At 51.2% G+C, this 15,427-nt stretch overlaps 1 protein-coding gene across 1 annotated transcript in view; it reads left to right on the top strand.

Annotated features, from left to right (window-relative positions):
- ASTN2 (astrotactin 2) overlaps positions 1–15,427 on the top strand; it is a gene marked incomplete at its 5' end in the record, with an annotated part of 313,041 nt that overhangs the window by 95,307 nt on the left and 202,307 nt on the right. Inside the window, 2 exons of the mRNA XM_080356001.1 lie at positions 99–248; positions 7,766–7,873. Coding sequence (XP_080212127.1) covers positions 99–248; positions 7,766–7,873 — 258 coding nt within the window. The remainder of the gene's footprint in view (positions 1–98; positions 249–7,765; positions 7,874–15,427) is intronic.

Genomic DNA, 15,427 nt, shown 5'->3' with positions numbered 1-15,427 from the left:
CTGCTCACGCTGTTCTTTGCTCGGAGGGGATTGTGTGGGCAGTGGGGATGGGGTGGCCCAGTCCTCTCTTAACCACAGTCCCTTTGCTGGTGTTGCAGCTCCCGAGGTGACACAGGAGACGGTGGAGTCCCTGATGCAGAAGTTCAAGGAGAGCTTCCGCACCAACACGCCCATCGAGATCGGGCAGCTCCAGCCCGCGCTGCGCAGCACGTCCATGGGGAGACGGAAACGCCGCAGCCGGCCCCGAGGTAGGTTGTGCCGCGGTCACCGGGTGCTCTGCCGGCACCCTGGGTTTGGCTGGGGATGAAGGCAGGAGCTCCTCATCCTCACTGCTGAGTATGGGGATGCTGGAGCTCTGCTGTGATGGGGTGAAGAGGGACAAGCCCCCATCAGCGTTCTCTGGGTGATCTGAGGGAGGTGCTGGGGACTGCATCCCCCTGGGGGTTTATCGAGGGTCCCTGCCAGCTGCCCTGGCTAACTGAGGTTTGGTGGGAGTGAAATGCACTTTCTTGGCAAGTTTTTATATTGGAGGAAGGGGTGAAGTTCATTTTGGGTGTAACTCGCATCACTGAGACCTCTCTTTATTGTGCTTTCCCAGTGCTTGAGGTATTTTGGGCTATATTTTTAGGGGCCTCTCAGAGGGTGAGAGCAGCGTTTCATGGCTCTAAAGCCTGCACTGTGCAAAAGTGAGCTGGAGGGATCCTGGGTTTTATTTGTAGCCGTGATGGCCATTGTCACTTGCACTGGGGCAACCAGAGGAGTTTGGCTGGAGCAGCCCGGGAGAAGGAATGGTCCTTGTGTTGTATCTCAGGAAGGGAAACTGCCTCCTCCTATTGCTGTTACTGCGTAAATCAGTAATGGCTGAGGGCTAAGCGGTGGGTGCGGAGGGTCTGCAGAGGGTTTTGGTCCAGATTTCCAACTGGCGAGGAGGAGGAGGCGTCAGGGTCCCTCCAGGGATGATGGACAGGGGGGTCCCTTGGCCATGGTCCCCCCTGCGCACTGTGGGTCTCTGTGGCAGTGCCAGGAACCGGGAAGGAAATACTTTTCTCTCTGTTTACTGTTGGTTTTGTTTTTCATTTATTTATGAGTCTGAAATGTGATCTTTTATTCTGGATACATTTTCCTGCAATACAGGCCTGGAGAGGGCTTTTTTTTATTATAGCTCTGCCCATAAATTATTCATTTAGTGTGAAGAAAATGTTCTGACTCCTTAACTGGTTTAAATTATTTGGTTTGTTTTCTAGTAGTTATTCAAATACATATATCTGGGTTGTGCATGTGTGTGGGTGCTCTGAGGTCCACAGCGACTGCCTTGATGAAGTTCCCTGACTCCCGCCTCATTTCTTTTTTCTAGTTTTTATTTCACTTTTAAATCACCTGAAGGCAAGAGGTTTTCTGGTCACTAATGGAGTAAGTCGATTAATCCTCAGAGCCCAGCTTAGGAGGAGACGTGATGCCCGGCTGCAGGCAGAGCCTCTGGCTGCATGGGAGCAGAGTGTGGCCCTGAACCGGCCCGGCTTGTCCCCAATCTCTGGGGACACGTACCTTCCATCTCCCACCTCCCTGCAAATCCTCATCTGCACTGTGCCAGAGCATCCCATAAAGCAGGAGGAGATCTTCCCCACCCTCACCCCGTCACCACCATCCCCCAGGATCCCTCTGCTCATCGGTGGGAACAGTCAGTGGACACCAGGACAAGAGAGCCCTTTGTTACCCTCCATTTCTGTCCAGGCTTTTGTTCGCTCCCTATGAGGGTTGGAGACCAGCTCGTGCCCAACATCTCTGCTGGGGATGGGGAGTTGAATCTCTCCTCTGCTTGGCAAACCACTGATGGTGCTCAGCGAGGCATCTCTCCTTCAAGTGTCTCTGCTTACAGGACCCCTTGCTGACACACCCTAGAAAAACATTTTGAGGTCTTAATTATGAGAAATGAGTGAGCAGCCCCTCAAAAGCAAGCTAGGTCCAGCATCTCCAGTGGCCATCTGACTCCCCACAGCCCCATCCCGTCCTCATCTCCTTTTACTTGAAATTACATTTTGCTTGTGAAAGCCGTGGTGCTGAGCCCCCATCCACGCCTCTCCCTGCTCCTCTCCCGTGTTGGAGGTTTTGTTTTTACAGCCTGCAGTTAATTGTCCCTCTGGCGGGCGAGCGGTCGGAGTGCTATTCAACATTAAGGTTAAACGATGATATCACAACTCACGATGTTTGCATTTTACATCCAATTGCAAACATAAACCCTTCGCCTCATTAATCCTTTGCAATCCGTGGGATTTTTTTTTTTTTTCTCTCCTCTTAAATGAAATTATCCATTTGGGATGCATTTATTTCCTCCTAACAGCCGTGTGACAGTTCCACTGATGGAGTTTGCATCCAACTTTGTTACTGGGTAGTGACAAGTCAGCCTGATGGATGCATGTGTGTAATTATTTTCTCGTGGTTCGATTTAATTAATGTTTAACCTCATCAGAGCCCTGCAGCTGGAACACTCTCCCTGCAGGAACTGTGCAGAGCTAAAGGGTTTTCTCCTTTATGGAAAGGCTCCCACTATCCTGCATGGGATAAACCAACCCAGAATCTGAGCGAGCCACCACCCCAGCCCAACAAAACCAAATCTGGGTTAAGCTTTGCTTTGCTTCGCTTCCCTGCACTAAGTGTGTTTAAACTGCTGCCTATTGCTTGTCGTTAAATCTGATTCTGCACTAAGTGTTTCTAGCAGCTCTGGGAAAGGTCGTATATTGCTGGGAAGATCGACTTAAAAAATACACAAACCGCACACCACCCTGTCCATTTACAGTACCATATAACTTTATTTTGTCTAATGCCTTTTTCATACAAACTTTCTCCCCAAACACTTTTATCCAGTGAAGCGCATTTAGAGTTTATGAATAATAGAGGGAGAGGGAGGATGAGAAGAGCAGAGGTGCAGGAGGGGAGGGCGGGAAGGAGGATGTCTCTGTTGAGGGCTGGGAACGATGCTGCGTCCCAGAAGGTCTGGATTTACTGCTTCCCAAAAATGCAGCCAGGCTGGTACCCAGAGCATCCCAACCCGACTGTGTGGGAGCGGGGCTTAAACTGGGAAGTGATGCCCAAGGGAGGCGGTGGTCAAGGGAGCGAAGATGCGGGTTTGGCTGATGGAGCACCCAATGCGCCCACCTCAGGGGCTGGGTGGGATGTTGGAGCCTTTGAGGGTGGTCGGTTTGTGCAGAGAGGGGGTCTGGTGCCCTCTCCTGGGGCAGGCCTTTAAAAGCACTCTGGCTTTGAGGATAAATGAGCCGTTCATAGGTCCTTCTGCCTGAGTTGGGAGTCTGCTGTGGGTCAGGGCTGAGAATTCTTGTGTTTTAGAGGTCTTGGCTGTGCTATAACTCACCCAAAGTTACCCCAGGTAGAGGAGCCTCAGTTCAGCTGGGCTCACCTGTGGTCCCGGCTTTGCTTTTTGTTCCACCTCACCCATTTGTCCCTCCCCCATGGAGCATCACATTTTGCTGGTGAGGCTGTTTTGGACTTCAGCTGGGAGCCTTCGCTTCATTCGAGTCAAAGCATCACATCCAGCTCCTTGGTGCAAACAGAACCCTTCACTGCTATGCAAAGGCAGGGATCAGAGTACCCCCAGTTTTCCGCGATGGGCGCCGTGGGGCCATCGCCGTGTTGTTGAACCACCCACCCCGATGTGGGTTTTTTGGGTGTTGCCAGAAGGAGAAGGGAAGATCAATGAGGAGGAAGAATTTTTGTTGGCCAAAGCCAGTGTGTGTGTGTCCCTGCTGCAACGACAAACCAGAGCAGAATGCTGCACTTTTTAAAGGGCTTTTATTTCTTTTTCCATTTTTGTTGTTGTTGGCTGGATAGATTTCCAAGTAAAATGTTTACTTTTTTTTTTTCCCCTTCCCTAAAATTGCATCTGATTTACCATTCTCTGGCCACATTTGTTTTTTTCAGTTGACTGGTGCTCTTTTGGGGGTAAATTTAATTAAACTGAATGTTTCCACTTAGCTGATTGTATAGTTCTGCATTGCCTGGCCAGCCCTTGGTGCACGGACCTTGCTGGGAGGATGGCGAGGGGAACTCCTCATCTGTTTTAATGGGAAGCCTGGGAACAAAGGGGTTTGAGCACCCAGCAGACTGCGGTGCACAGGGCGAGCAAGGGTGCAGGTGGAGAGAACCGAACACAGTCGAGCAGGGAGGTTGTGGGTCTTTAATGCTGTGGTTTTACAGGGTCTGGCCCTTTTCTGGAGGGGTGTGATGCAGAAAATGCCTTTGCATTGACTGCGGGACATGGACATGCTGAGTGACACCATGGGGACAAATATGAGCTGCTACTTCTGTTATAACATTCAGCTTGGAGGATCAATCTGACTTCAGACAGGGTCTATCCAAAAAGCTCCCATTACTTATTTCTTTATTTTAACTCTGTGTTGATTTGTTTTGCATCCATTTTGCTTTCCTGAGAAGCTCGGTAACCTCCTGGCTTTGGGGAAGGCATTTAAAATGTCAGGTTTGCTTTTAATTTTTAGATGATGGAAATGCACCTTTTGAAAAATACACATGGCTTTTAGCTAACGGGAAGTCTTTGGGGATCGCAGAGCCTCTAATTCCTGAATTTTATTTCTTTAGTCTCAATTCAGCATTAACTCTACCATCTTTAATTACAGCATAATGAGAGGTGTTTGCCTTGGCACCCCGCCCTTGCTCTCGGCTAAATTAGTGTCGGGCTCAAAACCAGCACCCTGCCCCAGCACGTGGCTGAGCTGCGATCTATTTGAACGGATTAACGAGCTTGTAAATCTGCAAACAGGATTAGAGGCAAGAGCATCTTCCTTTTGCTCCTCCTCCTCTCCCCCACTGCCTGGTCCCTGTGGGGCAGGAGGTGGGGGTGCGGATGAGGAAGGGGAGCTTTGGTTTTTTAAATACTAGGAGTAAACTGAGTGTAAAGGGCATGTAGCTCCCTGAGGGAGTCACTGCAGAGGATTGCAGGTGTGTTATGTGTACCCAGTGCTGTGAAGCTGCTGTTTCCCCGTCCTCTCTCTTTAAGCATCTTATTCTGCTTTGTTATCGGTTGTGGCAATTAGGATCTTTTTTTCTGTTACTTGGTGGTTTTCTCCCTCTTTTTAAAGAGAAAGGAGCGCTGACCAGGCAGGCTTGCTTGGCTTTATTGGGGTGGTCTCCCTGTTCATCCTCATTGGTGGCTGCACATGGGTGCTCTTTGCCGTGAGCATCCTCATCGTTGCCGTGAGCATCCTCATCCTCACCACAAGCATCCTCATTGCCGTGCCCTGGCAAGTAACCTGCTGGTGGAGCTGGTGCAGGAGGCATTGCCCCGAGTGTGAGCATCTCACAGAGATGCTTTGGCAAGATTTTGGGCACAGTTAAACATGAAATCAGACTCACAGCAAGATCAGTCAAGGATTAGCACTCCTGCATCCAACAGGCTGACTCAGCTGACCTTTGGGACCCCCAAAACCACCGCCAACACGCGTTCTGGAATCCTCTATAGCGTGAAGGGCTAAAAGCACATCCCTCACAGCCGTTTCTCTGCCTGGACTCGTGTTTCCATGCTGACCTCTGCCACCGCGTGTTGGGTCAGAAGAGACGTTTCCGCTGCGGGCTGGGGACCTGCGCTGGGTCTCCCGACTCCTGTATTCATACGTCCTGCGCAGTGCTGGGTAATCAGAAAATGCAATATCGCTGTCACCAGCTCTCTGAAGACATCCAGCCTGAGTAATTTAACATGTCAGCGCCATCCATCACCCAGACGCAGCCAGCACACAAATGCGGAGCGGCCGAAGGGGGCTGGGATGGCGGCTGGTGGAGCAGCTGCTGCCTGGTCACGTCAGTGCCGTGCGAGAGGGGAGCGAACTCGGGAGATCGCTGCCCCTGTCCACCCCCAGCCACCTGCCTGCCCAAAGCCACCAGGTCTGGCTCAGGGGAAGGTGGGAGAGGGACAGTGTGATAGAATCACAGGATCATTTGGTTGGAAAAGACCCTCAAGATCGTCAAGTCTAACCATTATCCCAACCCTAGCGCTACCCCATGTCCCTGAGAACCTCATCTCCATCTGTCCAACCCCTCCAGGGCTGGTGACTCCAGCACTGCCCTGGGCAGCCTGCTCCAATGCCCCACAGCCCTTTGGGGAAGAAGTTGTTCCCCAAATCCAACCTCAACCTCCCCTGGCGCAACTTGAGGCCGTTTCCTCTGCTCCTGGCGCTTGTTCCTGGGGAGCAGAGCCCGAGCCCCCTGGCTCCAAGCTCCTTTCAGGCAGCTCACAGATCAGGAGGTCTCCCCTCAGCTGCTATTCTCCAGGCTGAACCCCCAATTGCGCTGCCTGTGTGGCCAGCGGAGCTGGTTCTGCTGAGCTCCCGTAGCTGGTGTCTCTCCCATCTCTGGTGTTCTCTGCTTGGCAGGACAAGGGACATGCTGCAGAGCTGCTGCCCTGGCTGGTTGCCCAAGGGCCTGCGTTAGAAGTGCAGGTTAATTAAGATTTTCTTTGCTGATGTGAATAAGCTTTATTGGTTTTACCACTGGGCTGTGCCCTTCCAAACCCCAGTCCCTAGCTGTGTCCTGAAGTCAGATATTTGCTGTGGTATGGGGGTCCAAAGAGCGGCTGATGGTGGGTTGTGGTTTGGGGTTGTGAGTCTATAACCCCCCACAAGACCCCATGTCCAAACACGAAATGCTGCTCGGTGCAAGCCCTGACCCCTCCTGCTGCTTTCAGGTGGAAAGTAGCAGTCGGAGCCTTTTCCTACCCCCACATTGAGATGCCCCCAGAGGTGCTGCAGGGACGGGTCAGGGCACGGACAGGGCAGGAGCCACGTGCCGAGCTCCCGGCGTCCCTGCGGCTCCTGCCAGCCGCCTCTCATCGCGGTGATTAAGGATTTGAGAGGGCAGAAGGCACTGCTCGTTTTCTGTTCTCCTGCCAAGAAGTGGGGAAATTGTACTTCTGCCTAGAATAAAGGATTTTTTAAAAACAGTAAAATATTTTAATGGCAGTTTAAAGGGCCGCTGTCAACCCCCAGAGGCCTCTTTGCTTTAAACTCTGCAAGGATTGAACAACTTCTGCCAGTTAGAGTCTGTGTTGCTTTTTAAGCATCCATCACTCCTTGGTGGGTCTGGCGGCTCTTCAAGCATCCTGCACCAGTTCCAGCATCCCACACCAGTTCCAGCTCTGGGAGGGAGATGCTGGGTAAACTGGGGGCCAGCCCTGCTCCTTGCCGTGGCTGTTGGTACCAGCTGCTGCGGGGATGGATAGCACGGCAAGCTGGGGGAGCAGATGAGCCAAACTGGGTGCTGAGGGAGGGACGATGGACCCTTGCCAGGCAGTGGGGTCCTGAGTGCCCCCCCCCGGCCCTGAGTGCTGCATTCCCCCTACACTGCTTGTCTCTGCTGGGTTTGCTTTGAAGCAAACACCTAAAACTCACCGTACTTCACCACATAGGTGTCCTTGGGGAGAGCAGCTTCTCCATTCAGTGGTTTTCTTTGTAAATACATTGCAATGCATTTGTAAAATACGTTCCTGGGGGAAGAAAGCATCTTCTTACATTCACATCACAATTGGCACCATGGGGTCTTGATTCCTGATGCGGGCAATGAGGAGCCAGTGAAATCACGAGTGGCAGAAGTCCCCTGTTTGTTGTGGTGACCCCCAGCAGAGCCCCTGGGCCAGGAGGGGTGGATGGTGGCCAAATCCGTCACCTCTGCCCAGGAGCTCCCGGCTCCCCCCGCTGCACCGCATCCCAGCAGACAGGGCTTATTTTTTCCTCTCTGTTGCTTGCAGGTGGGATCGGGTTCGGACGTGCCAAAGGAAATTCTGGCTCCGAGGCAGACGATGAAACCCAGCTAACCTTCTACACCGAGCAGTATCGGAGCCGGAGACGAAGCAAAGGTACAACATGATATAGGTACCACTGATGCACATGAGTGTAAGAGGAAAAAAGTGGTTGAGCACTTTGACTGTTTCCATGAGTGATGCTGTCTGGTGCCGTGTGAGTCCAGGTAAGGACCGTGACGCCATTCTGTAGGGATAAGGACATCCCAAAACGTGCTATTTGCGTGATGCAGCACCAGCCATAAGGAGTGATGTTGCTGAGGTTCTCGGTTTCTTTGGTGGTTTCTGGTATCGTGTACATTACACATGTGTTGGCACTTCGCTAAAGCTGTGCTGGCCTGTGGTCACTGTGTCTGTCATTGTCCTGGCACCAGTGCAGCTCTCAGGGATGGTCACCTTGGCAGTTTTTTGCACCAAACTCCTGTTTTCTGCCCTTTATTTCCCATGCAAAACATCCATCAGATGGAAATTTCCCAGCCTTCCTCTCGGCACAAAGGCAGTTAAAAGGAACAAATTCAAAATGAGGGCTGGGGCAGGGATTTGTTGACTGGTATCCCTTCAGGCTTTTTTGTGAGTTAGAGGAGCTGAGAAACTGAAATATCATCTGCAGTTTGAAATTAGACATTTCCTCCGGTCGCATCACGCTGGATCGTTTTTGTTCAGGACCCTCGGACCAAGCTCTTTGGTGGATGCCAGGGCTGCATTTGAAAAATCACTGTCAGGAAATAACTACGCTGGGAAGAAGCAATTTTGAAATTGCACAGTGGGTCTGTTCCCTCAATTTGTTTCGTGCATTAAGGCGGCATGGGCAGAGTGCAGCACGCCAAGAGATGCCTGCGCCCGCCGCGGCAAACGCGGCCCCATTTGTTTCAATGATTAGACATTCCGATAAACGCTCGCAACGTGTTTATTTGAATGTGAAATTACCTCAACACCTCTGATCAGCTTGATGATTGCATGTGGGAATAAACACACAGATGCACAGGGGTGTATTGCATTTGTTCCTGCTGAAAGGCAGGGCATTCTGTTTTTTATTTTTCTTTTCTGTGTGTTTTAGTACCACCAGAAATTCTCACCGAGTTTCAAATGAGCTTTGGATGAGAAGCAGGGGGAGAATTTGTGGGTTAAAGTTACCTGTTGCAGTACAAACATAGCTGTGTTACGGAGAAAGCGATTTGCAAGAGAAGGAAGAAGTTGATTGTATTGCAAACAGGAGCAAAAATGGTCCCAAGAAGTTGGTGGCACAAGGGGAAAATTTCCCATGTACTGGAGTAATTTTTTTCAGTAGCTTATTCTGAAATATTGGGCTGGATGAAAGTACTTTGGACAAGTTGCTGAAGTTTGGGTATTTTTCAGCTACCACAAGAGAAGGGGGAGATGGTGCGTGAGCAAGGTGTGGAAAACTGTGTTTTAATGAAAAGCAGATAAATCTTTGCTTTCCCGCTGCTTGATGCCATTCACCGCGTGGTCAAGTGTTCTGTCAATCTCTCAAAACACTCTCCTGCTGTATGCCAGGTATAAAGATATTCTTATTGACATAAACGTTGGCTTTGGGTTGTTTGTTTAAGCTTCCTTGTAGGGCAAATATAAAGGAGTAGATAAACGGGAAGAATTCCTTTCTTTTCTTTTGAATAAGCTGTTGTTCACTTGGCTGCTTTGATGGCCGGGTTTGAAGGGAGTTCGGGAGGAAGAGCTGCCTTGCACGGCTGCACTGAGCCGGCTGTTAGATCTACGTTAGCGTTTGAGTGATGCTGCGAGAACCTGGTTTGTTCGTGTTCGGCGGTGGCGAAACGAGGGAATTGTCTTGCATAAAGTCCCCATTGTATTCCCCCTCCTGTCTAGCTAATTTTTGCCATTGCTGAGTCCTTGAAAGGAATTTTCCATTATCCTTTCATTGACTCTTCTCTCCCTCGTGGAAGGAAAGCAATAGCTTAGTGGGAAGTCACAGTACCAAACTCATAATTACAAGCTCAGCAAAGATCCATAATTGGACGAGATCATAACTCTAATAGAGAAGGATGCATCGTCAGATACGGTTAATTCTTGCAATGATGTTCCCGTATTGATTTTGCCATGGTTGTGTGTCATTGCAGGTGCCGTGAGGTAGTTATCAGGTCTAAGGAGAGAAGTTCCTTAGGGCTTCTCTTCTTGGATTAGGTTTTGCAGGATTCAGCCTAATTACTGATACTGACGAGGCATTGATCCCAGCCGATGCGATGGGAAGTTTCCACTTAGGTGATGTGTAGGATCAGTTTTGTTTGGAGCTTTGTTGAAGTCAGCTGGTTAAGTGGTCATGGGCTTCATTTGTCTTCTGTAGAAGAAAGACTGCAGGTATTGTAGTGTCTTGGCAAGATATTTTAGGGGGACATTCCTGTATGTAAAAATCAAGCTTATTCTGGTAGCTTAGAAGCAGCAGACCCATTGATATCTGGTTTTCAGTGCTGGAATACGTGGAGAAGTAAATCTGACCGGTCCAGCCACAGAGGCAGGGACAGCTGAGGCATCACCTTCTGTGGTCTCAGCACACTGCACCACACATCTTCCCAGCTTTAGGCCTGTGGGATCCCCTTACCCTTATATTCCCTTGTCTTTGGAAAGTCTCCAGAGAAGTTGTGAGGAGGGGAGAGTAACAAATAACGCAGAAGAGACTTTCCTGTGGAGCGTTGGTCCTTGTCTGCTGTTGGGCTCAGCCCCATCTCTGGGGTTTGGGCTGGGAGAGGCGATGCTGGTCACTAGTGTCACTGGGGAGGTGGCTCCTGCCATGAAGGGCTCTGTTCATACCCAGCTTCAGCGAGAGTCCCTTTTCTTCACCATGGCCATGTGTTCGCGCCAGCTCTTCGCTCTCTGCTCCTTTTGGTGCCTCAGCGTGAGCTCTGCTCTGGATGGCAGTGCTGGTGTGCGGTCCCAAGGAGCTGAAATTTGGACTTAATATCCTGCTTTTCCAAGTGAAACGAGTCCTAAGAGGGGCTGTTGGGCCCCGTGGAGCTGTGCTGGGAGGCTGGAGGGGACCCTCAGCTGGGGTGGTTGGTTTGCTCCTTCCTGCTGACCCTCTGTTCTGATTGCACAAGATTTTCCAGAAATTAGATTTTCTTGCAACCTGTTTGCAACAGGTTTGTGCACTGCAGGGTTCTGCTTGCTGGGGGGGCTGGCTCTCCCCTTTCCCACTCCCCTGGGAGAACTGAGAGGTCTGGAAACCTCCTCTTGTGCCGGCTGTGGCTCTTGTCAGTCGCTGCACTTTTCACCAGTACTAAAGTCTCTGCGAGAGAGAACTGCTAGTGTTGTGGAGATTGCTAATCCACATCCCCAGCTGCCCATCGCATCCTAGACCAAGCTTTGATATTCACTGAGTTCCTCTCTTCTCCTGAACAGCGTGGGATGTGTTCACTCAGGTCCCCTTCCGAGTTCGAGAGGAAAATATTCACAGCAAAAAACCTCCCCAAACCAGGGAGGCAGAGCCTCGTGCACAAACTTTGCTTTCATGGTGCATCCTTGTGCTCCATCCTTTTGCTCCAGGGTGGTGCTTGGCTCCTGCCCAGCAAAATATATTCAGCTCCAGGTCTGATTTGCAGTGCTGAGCCCCACAGGTCGCAGGCAGCGCCTGCCCGATGGCTGTTCAAATGCAGAGAAGGCGTAGGGGTGGAGAAAAGAAGCATTATGATAATTCCAAGGCCATACCAGGCTCGTCGCAGTGGTGGGCTGGCCCCCGTGCTCTGTGCTGCCCGGCTCGTCAAGGACTCGAGGAGCCTAACGAGCCTCCCCCACCTCCGTCTGCTTCCCTGGGCCCTGGAGCAGCTGCTGTGTAACACAGAAATGATCCTGCTCTTTTAAAGGCCCTGCTAAGAGGTTTCTGAGGATTAAATGAAGAGCAAATCGGCATCGCATCGGGTCTGCAGGGCAGATGCTGTGCAGCTGCCTGGCTCAGGGGAAACTGAGGCAGGGAAAGTGATGGTGTCATGCGGAGACCCTGCGAGGGGCTGAGCATTGCGACACTGTTTGTCTTGGAATCCTGGAGATCCTCTGGTCCCTCCTGCAGCCTGGCTGTTGTCTGAGCCCTTGGGATCTGTCAGGGACCCTATGTCTGAGCCTCTGGAACCTGCCGAGGGTCCCCAAGGCCTCTGTTGAGCCCCTGGGGTTGATTTTACTCCCTGTATCAGGCGGAAGGTTAAGGTGCAGAGTATTGCTACAATCCCCGATACAAAGCGGAATGATGCGTTCAAGCACAAAGCAATGCTGCGAGTATGATGATGGTTGAGATGTGGAGGGCGTCCAGCACAGAGACCCAGCTGGGTCCAACATCCTCAGCTGAGTTTTGGATGGCTTCACCCCTGTCAGCTTCACCTCTTCTGCAGCCTGTTAAAAAGGGATGGGGAAATATATCCCCCCTGTGTTTTCACGCACAGCTTTTGTTCAGGTGGTGCCTTTCCATTCCAGGAGAGATCCCCAGCACCCCAGGAAAGGGAGGACATGGTTTTGGGATGCTCCTCGGCTGAGGTCTCCATGAACAAGGCACCCAGCTGTTTTTATAGCACACAGTGATGGTTTAGACAAATTAGCAGAGTCCAATTATGTTCCTTGGATTGGTGTCAGCCGCGCGTGTGTGCGCGCATGAGCGTGTCTTGCTGGCTGGCGAAGTCTTCTGAGGGCTGTTAGAGAAATGAGAAGCTGAGCTTTGATCTGCCTCTGTATTTGGTGTTTAAAACAAGGCCTTTTATAAGGGAATATTAGGTATTCGGAGTCTGTTACATATGAGGATGCTTCGCTTTGATCCTCTCCTGTCTCCGGAGGCAGGAAACACTTATTATTTCACGGGGAACTAAACGAAATGCAGAATGAAATTTGGGTACCATTCTCTGTGCTCTGCCGGTACCCCCAGCCCCACTGGGGCTGAGCGAACGCCATGGGCAGCATATTGCCCTGTCTCTGCTGTGGGCAGCACATCGCCCTGTCTTTGCCATGGTCCTTGGGGAGTTGCCCCCTCGGGTTCAGCTCACCATGCCAGCAGCCTTCAGACTGGGGGAAATGCCATCAGGAAATCAAATGGGAGACAAAAGGCACTGAAGCAAACATGGTTTTGGTTGCTTACACTAGTAAGAGGGAGTAATGGGCCTGTTCATGCCTTGTGCTGTCTGTCTGTCCTTGGGGAGTGTTCTTCCTTGCTGACACTGGCAGCCCCGTGTTGGCTCAGCTGCTGCCTGTCCCCTCATGCGGTCCATCCAGCTGTGCCTCAGCTTCCCTGGGAAGGGGACACACAGCCGCATACTGCAGGGACAGATGGACATGATGGTGCTGGTGTCTGGTGCACACTTGACTGGTTTGGGGTACATCCTACTCTCTCTGAGGCCAGGGAGGAACACCCTAGAGGAGACAACTGGAGTCCCCATATCGCCTGGACATCCCCAAATCTCTGAGGATGAGATGCTTTCACAATACAAGTTTATGGTGCCAATGGGCGATGCTGTCACTTGCCAGCCTTTCCTGGCTTTTAAAAGCTCTGCTGGGGGTGCTGCTTTTCCAGTGAGCAAACAAAACGTGGTGCTTTTGCATGGTGGCTTATTTTGCTCATGGAGCAAGCAGGTACCGCATCAGTGCATCAAACCCCCCCAGCAGCCCTCCCCATCCCTGTTAGACCCTGTCTGCGCTGGGCTGGGCTTGCTCCAGCAGACACTTTGGTCTTGTAAGTCCCCGAGGTGCACACATGCTCCTACCCGTGCCTGGGTACGTTTGTGGGATACGGAGGTTTTGGGGAAAGGAGCCGCTGCTGGAAGCCGGTTGCAGAGTGTGAGTTGGGGAGCAGAGGGATCCGCAATTAAAGCGGTCGTGGTGCTGCGGCAGCCGCGGGCTCTTTAACTTCCCCGGACTGCGCTAGAGATAACGGCTTTTACATCTGTTCCTGGAGGCAGTGTGGGTCTTTCTGCTTATTTATTTATTTATTTTGATTGTATCTGATACAGCCTCAGTGAGTAATTGAGTGTTTGAGAGTGAAAAATTATCTCTCCGGCTTGGCCCTTATCTTGACAGCAAAGCAGCACTTTTAATTTAATTTTGTTCAGAGCATGTGGGTAACAAATTTCACTAATCGCTCTGCTGTCGCCCTCCGCATGGTAACGAGTCTCTTGTTTCCTGGGAAGTGGAACATAAACACGGTGTTGGATGTGGGTGGGAGGAGGGCGAGGGTTGGGGCCGGCTGGAAAATTAAGATGTGTTTCGGCACCGATGTTTGACGTGCCTGTGACGTGGTGGATTTGTCCCCTGGCTGGAGCAGGGGGAAGAGAGGGAGGAGGCAGAGTGTTGGACGCCACGCTGCGCTGGTGAAGCTCACTTAGCGCCGTGCTTGGCTGCAAGGGAAACTGAGGCACGGAGGGGATGTGCCCCAACCCTGGGGAGCTGTTGAAGAGCAGAGATTTTTTGTTCCCACCCTGCATCCGTTCCAAACATAGCAGAGGGAGGGGAAAGATGGTTTTGGTATGTTGGATGGGCAGCACGGTGGAGGTCCAGCTGCGATGGGCAGCTCACCGGGTGCTGCGGCATCTCCTGCCAGGTCCTGAGCCCCCGTCAGCCTGGGCTCCATCACCTCTCCCTCGCCGTCTCCTAAATCAATTCAGCCATCTGACCAGCCCTTCGCTCACCGAGCGCAGTTCTCCCTGGGCTGACTCAACATGAGCTGTTTCATAGATAATGATTACTTTTTTCACCTCTTATTTTCCTGTAGGAATAATGTTTTTGTTACACTGTGTTGAAAATTGCTTTTCCTCCTCCTCTAAAATGAAGCCTTCCACTTAGATTTGCCTTTGTGTTTGTATATTGTAAAATTGGGACTCAATTGGAGTTTAAAACAAAAGAAAAAATCAGGCCTTGATTCCAGGAGAAGTGTTTCCATTGGCTTGCATGAAAGAAAATTCCAGTGCAGGCAATCTCTGCCTTGAAATGTGTAACTGTGTCTTTAATGTGATTTTATCTCAACCAATTCAGCACTGAGAACATGAAAGCAAAACTGACTTCATTGATTTTAATTGTCCATGCCCAGAGAAATGAAAAAAAATGTATCAGAGCCAGGAGAGCAAATTTGGTTTGCATAAATTCTCCCCCATCGCTGTGCCAGGGGAGATCTAAGGCGTGCGGGCAGGAAAACCTGCTCGAGGTGGTGATGGGGCTGGATGTGATGGAGCTGGAGTGGTGATCCCAGTGGTGAAGGAGTTGGTGGGTCAGCAGAGACCAGCATGTCCACCTCAGCTTTTTGCATTTCCCCCTCTGCTGCCCCTTCCTTGCCTTTCAGGGCTTTGCCTTTCCTTCTGCTTTCCCCATTCTTCCTCCTCCTCACGACTGAAATTTGCTGATGGCATCTCCTTGACCTTGCCATGGGCTCTAGCAGCCTGTCCCTGACCTCTCCGTGGTGGCCGTGCCATCCCTCAGCATCCTCTTCCTCACCCCCGCCCCAGGGCTGCCTTTGCTGCTGGACTGGAGGACACCTCGGCTAATTGCTAGTGGATAATTCATAAATGTTAATAGTATTAATCTGATCCAGCGTGCGCTTAGCAAGATCAAATCCTCTATAAATCCAGAAGTGCCTGATGTCACCCTGCTGCTGCACAATGCAGCCATCATTCCTCCTTT

Source organism: Nesoenas mayeri (genome assembly GCF_963082525.1).
Source record: "Nesoenas mayeri genome assembly, chromosome: 18".
In the NCBI taxonomy this organism is placed as follows: domain Eukaryota; kingdom Metazoa; phylum Chordata; class Aves; order Columbiformes; family Columbidae; genus Nesoenas; species Nesoenas mayeri.
The sequence above is the reverse complement of the archived record's forward strand: the minus strand, read 5'-3'. Positions and strand labels throughout refer to the sequence as shown.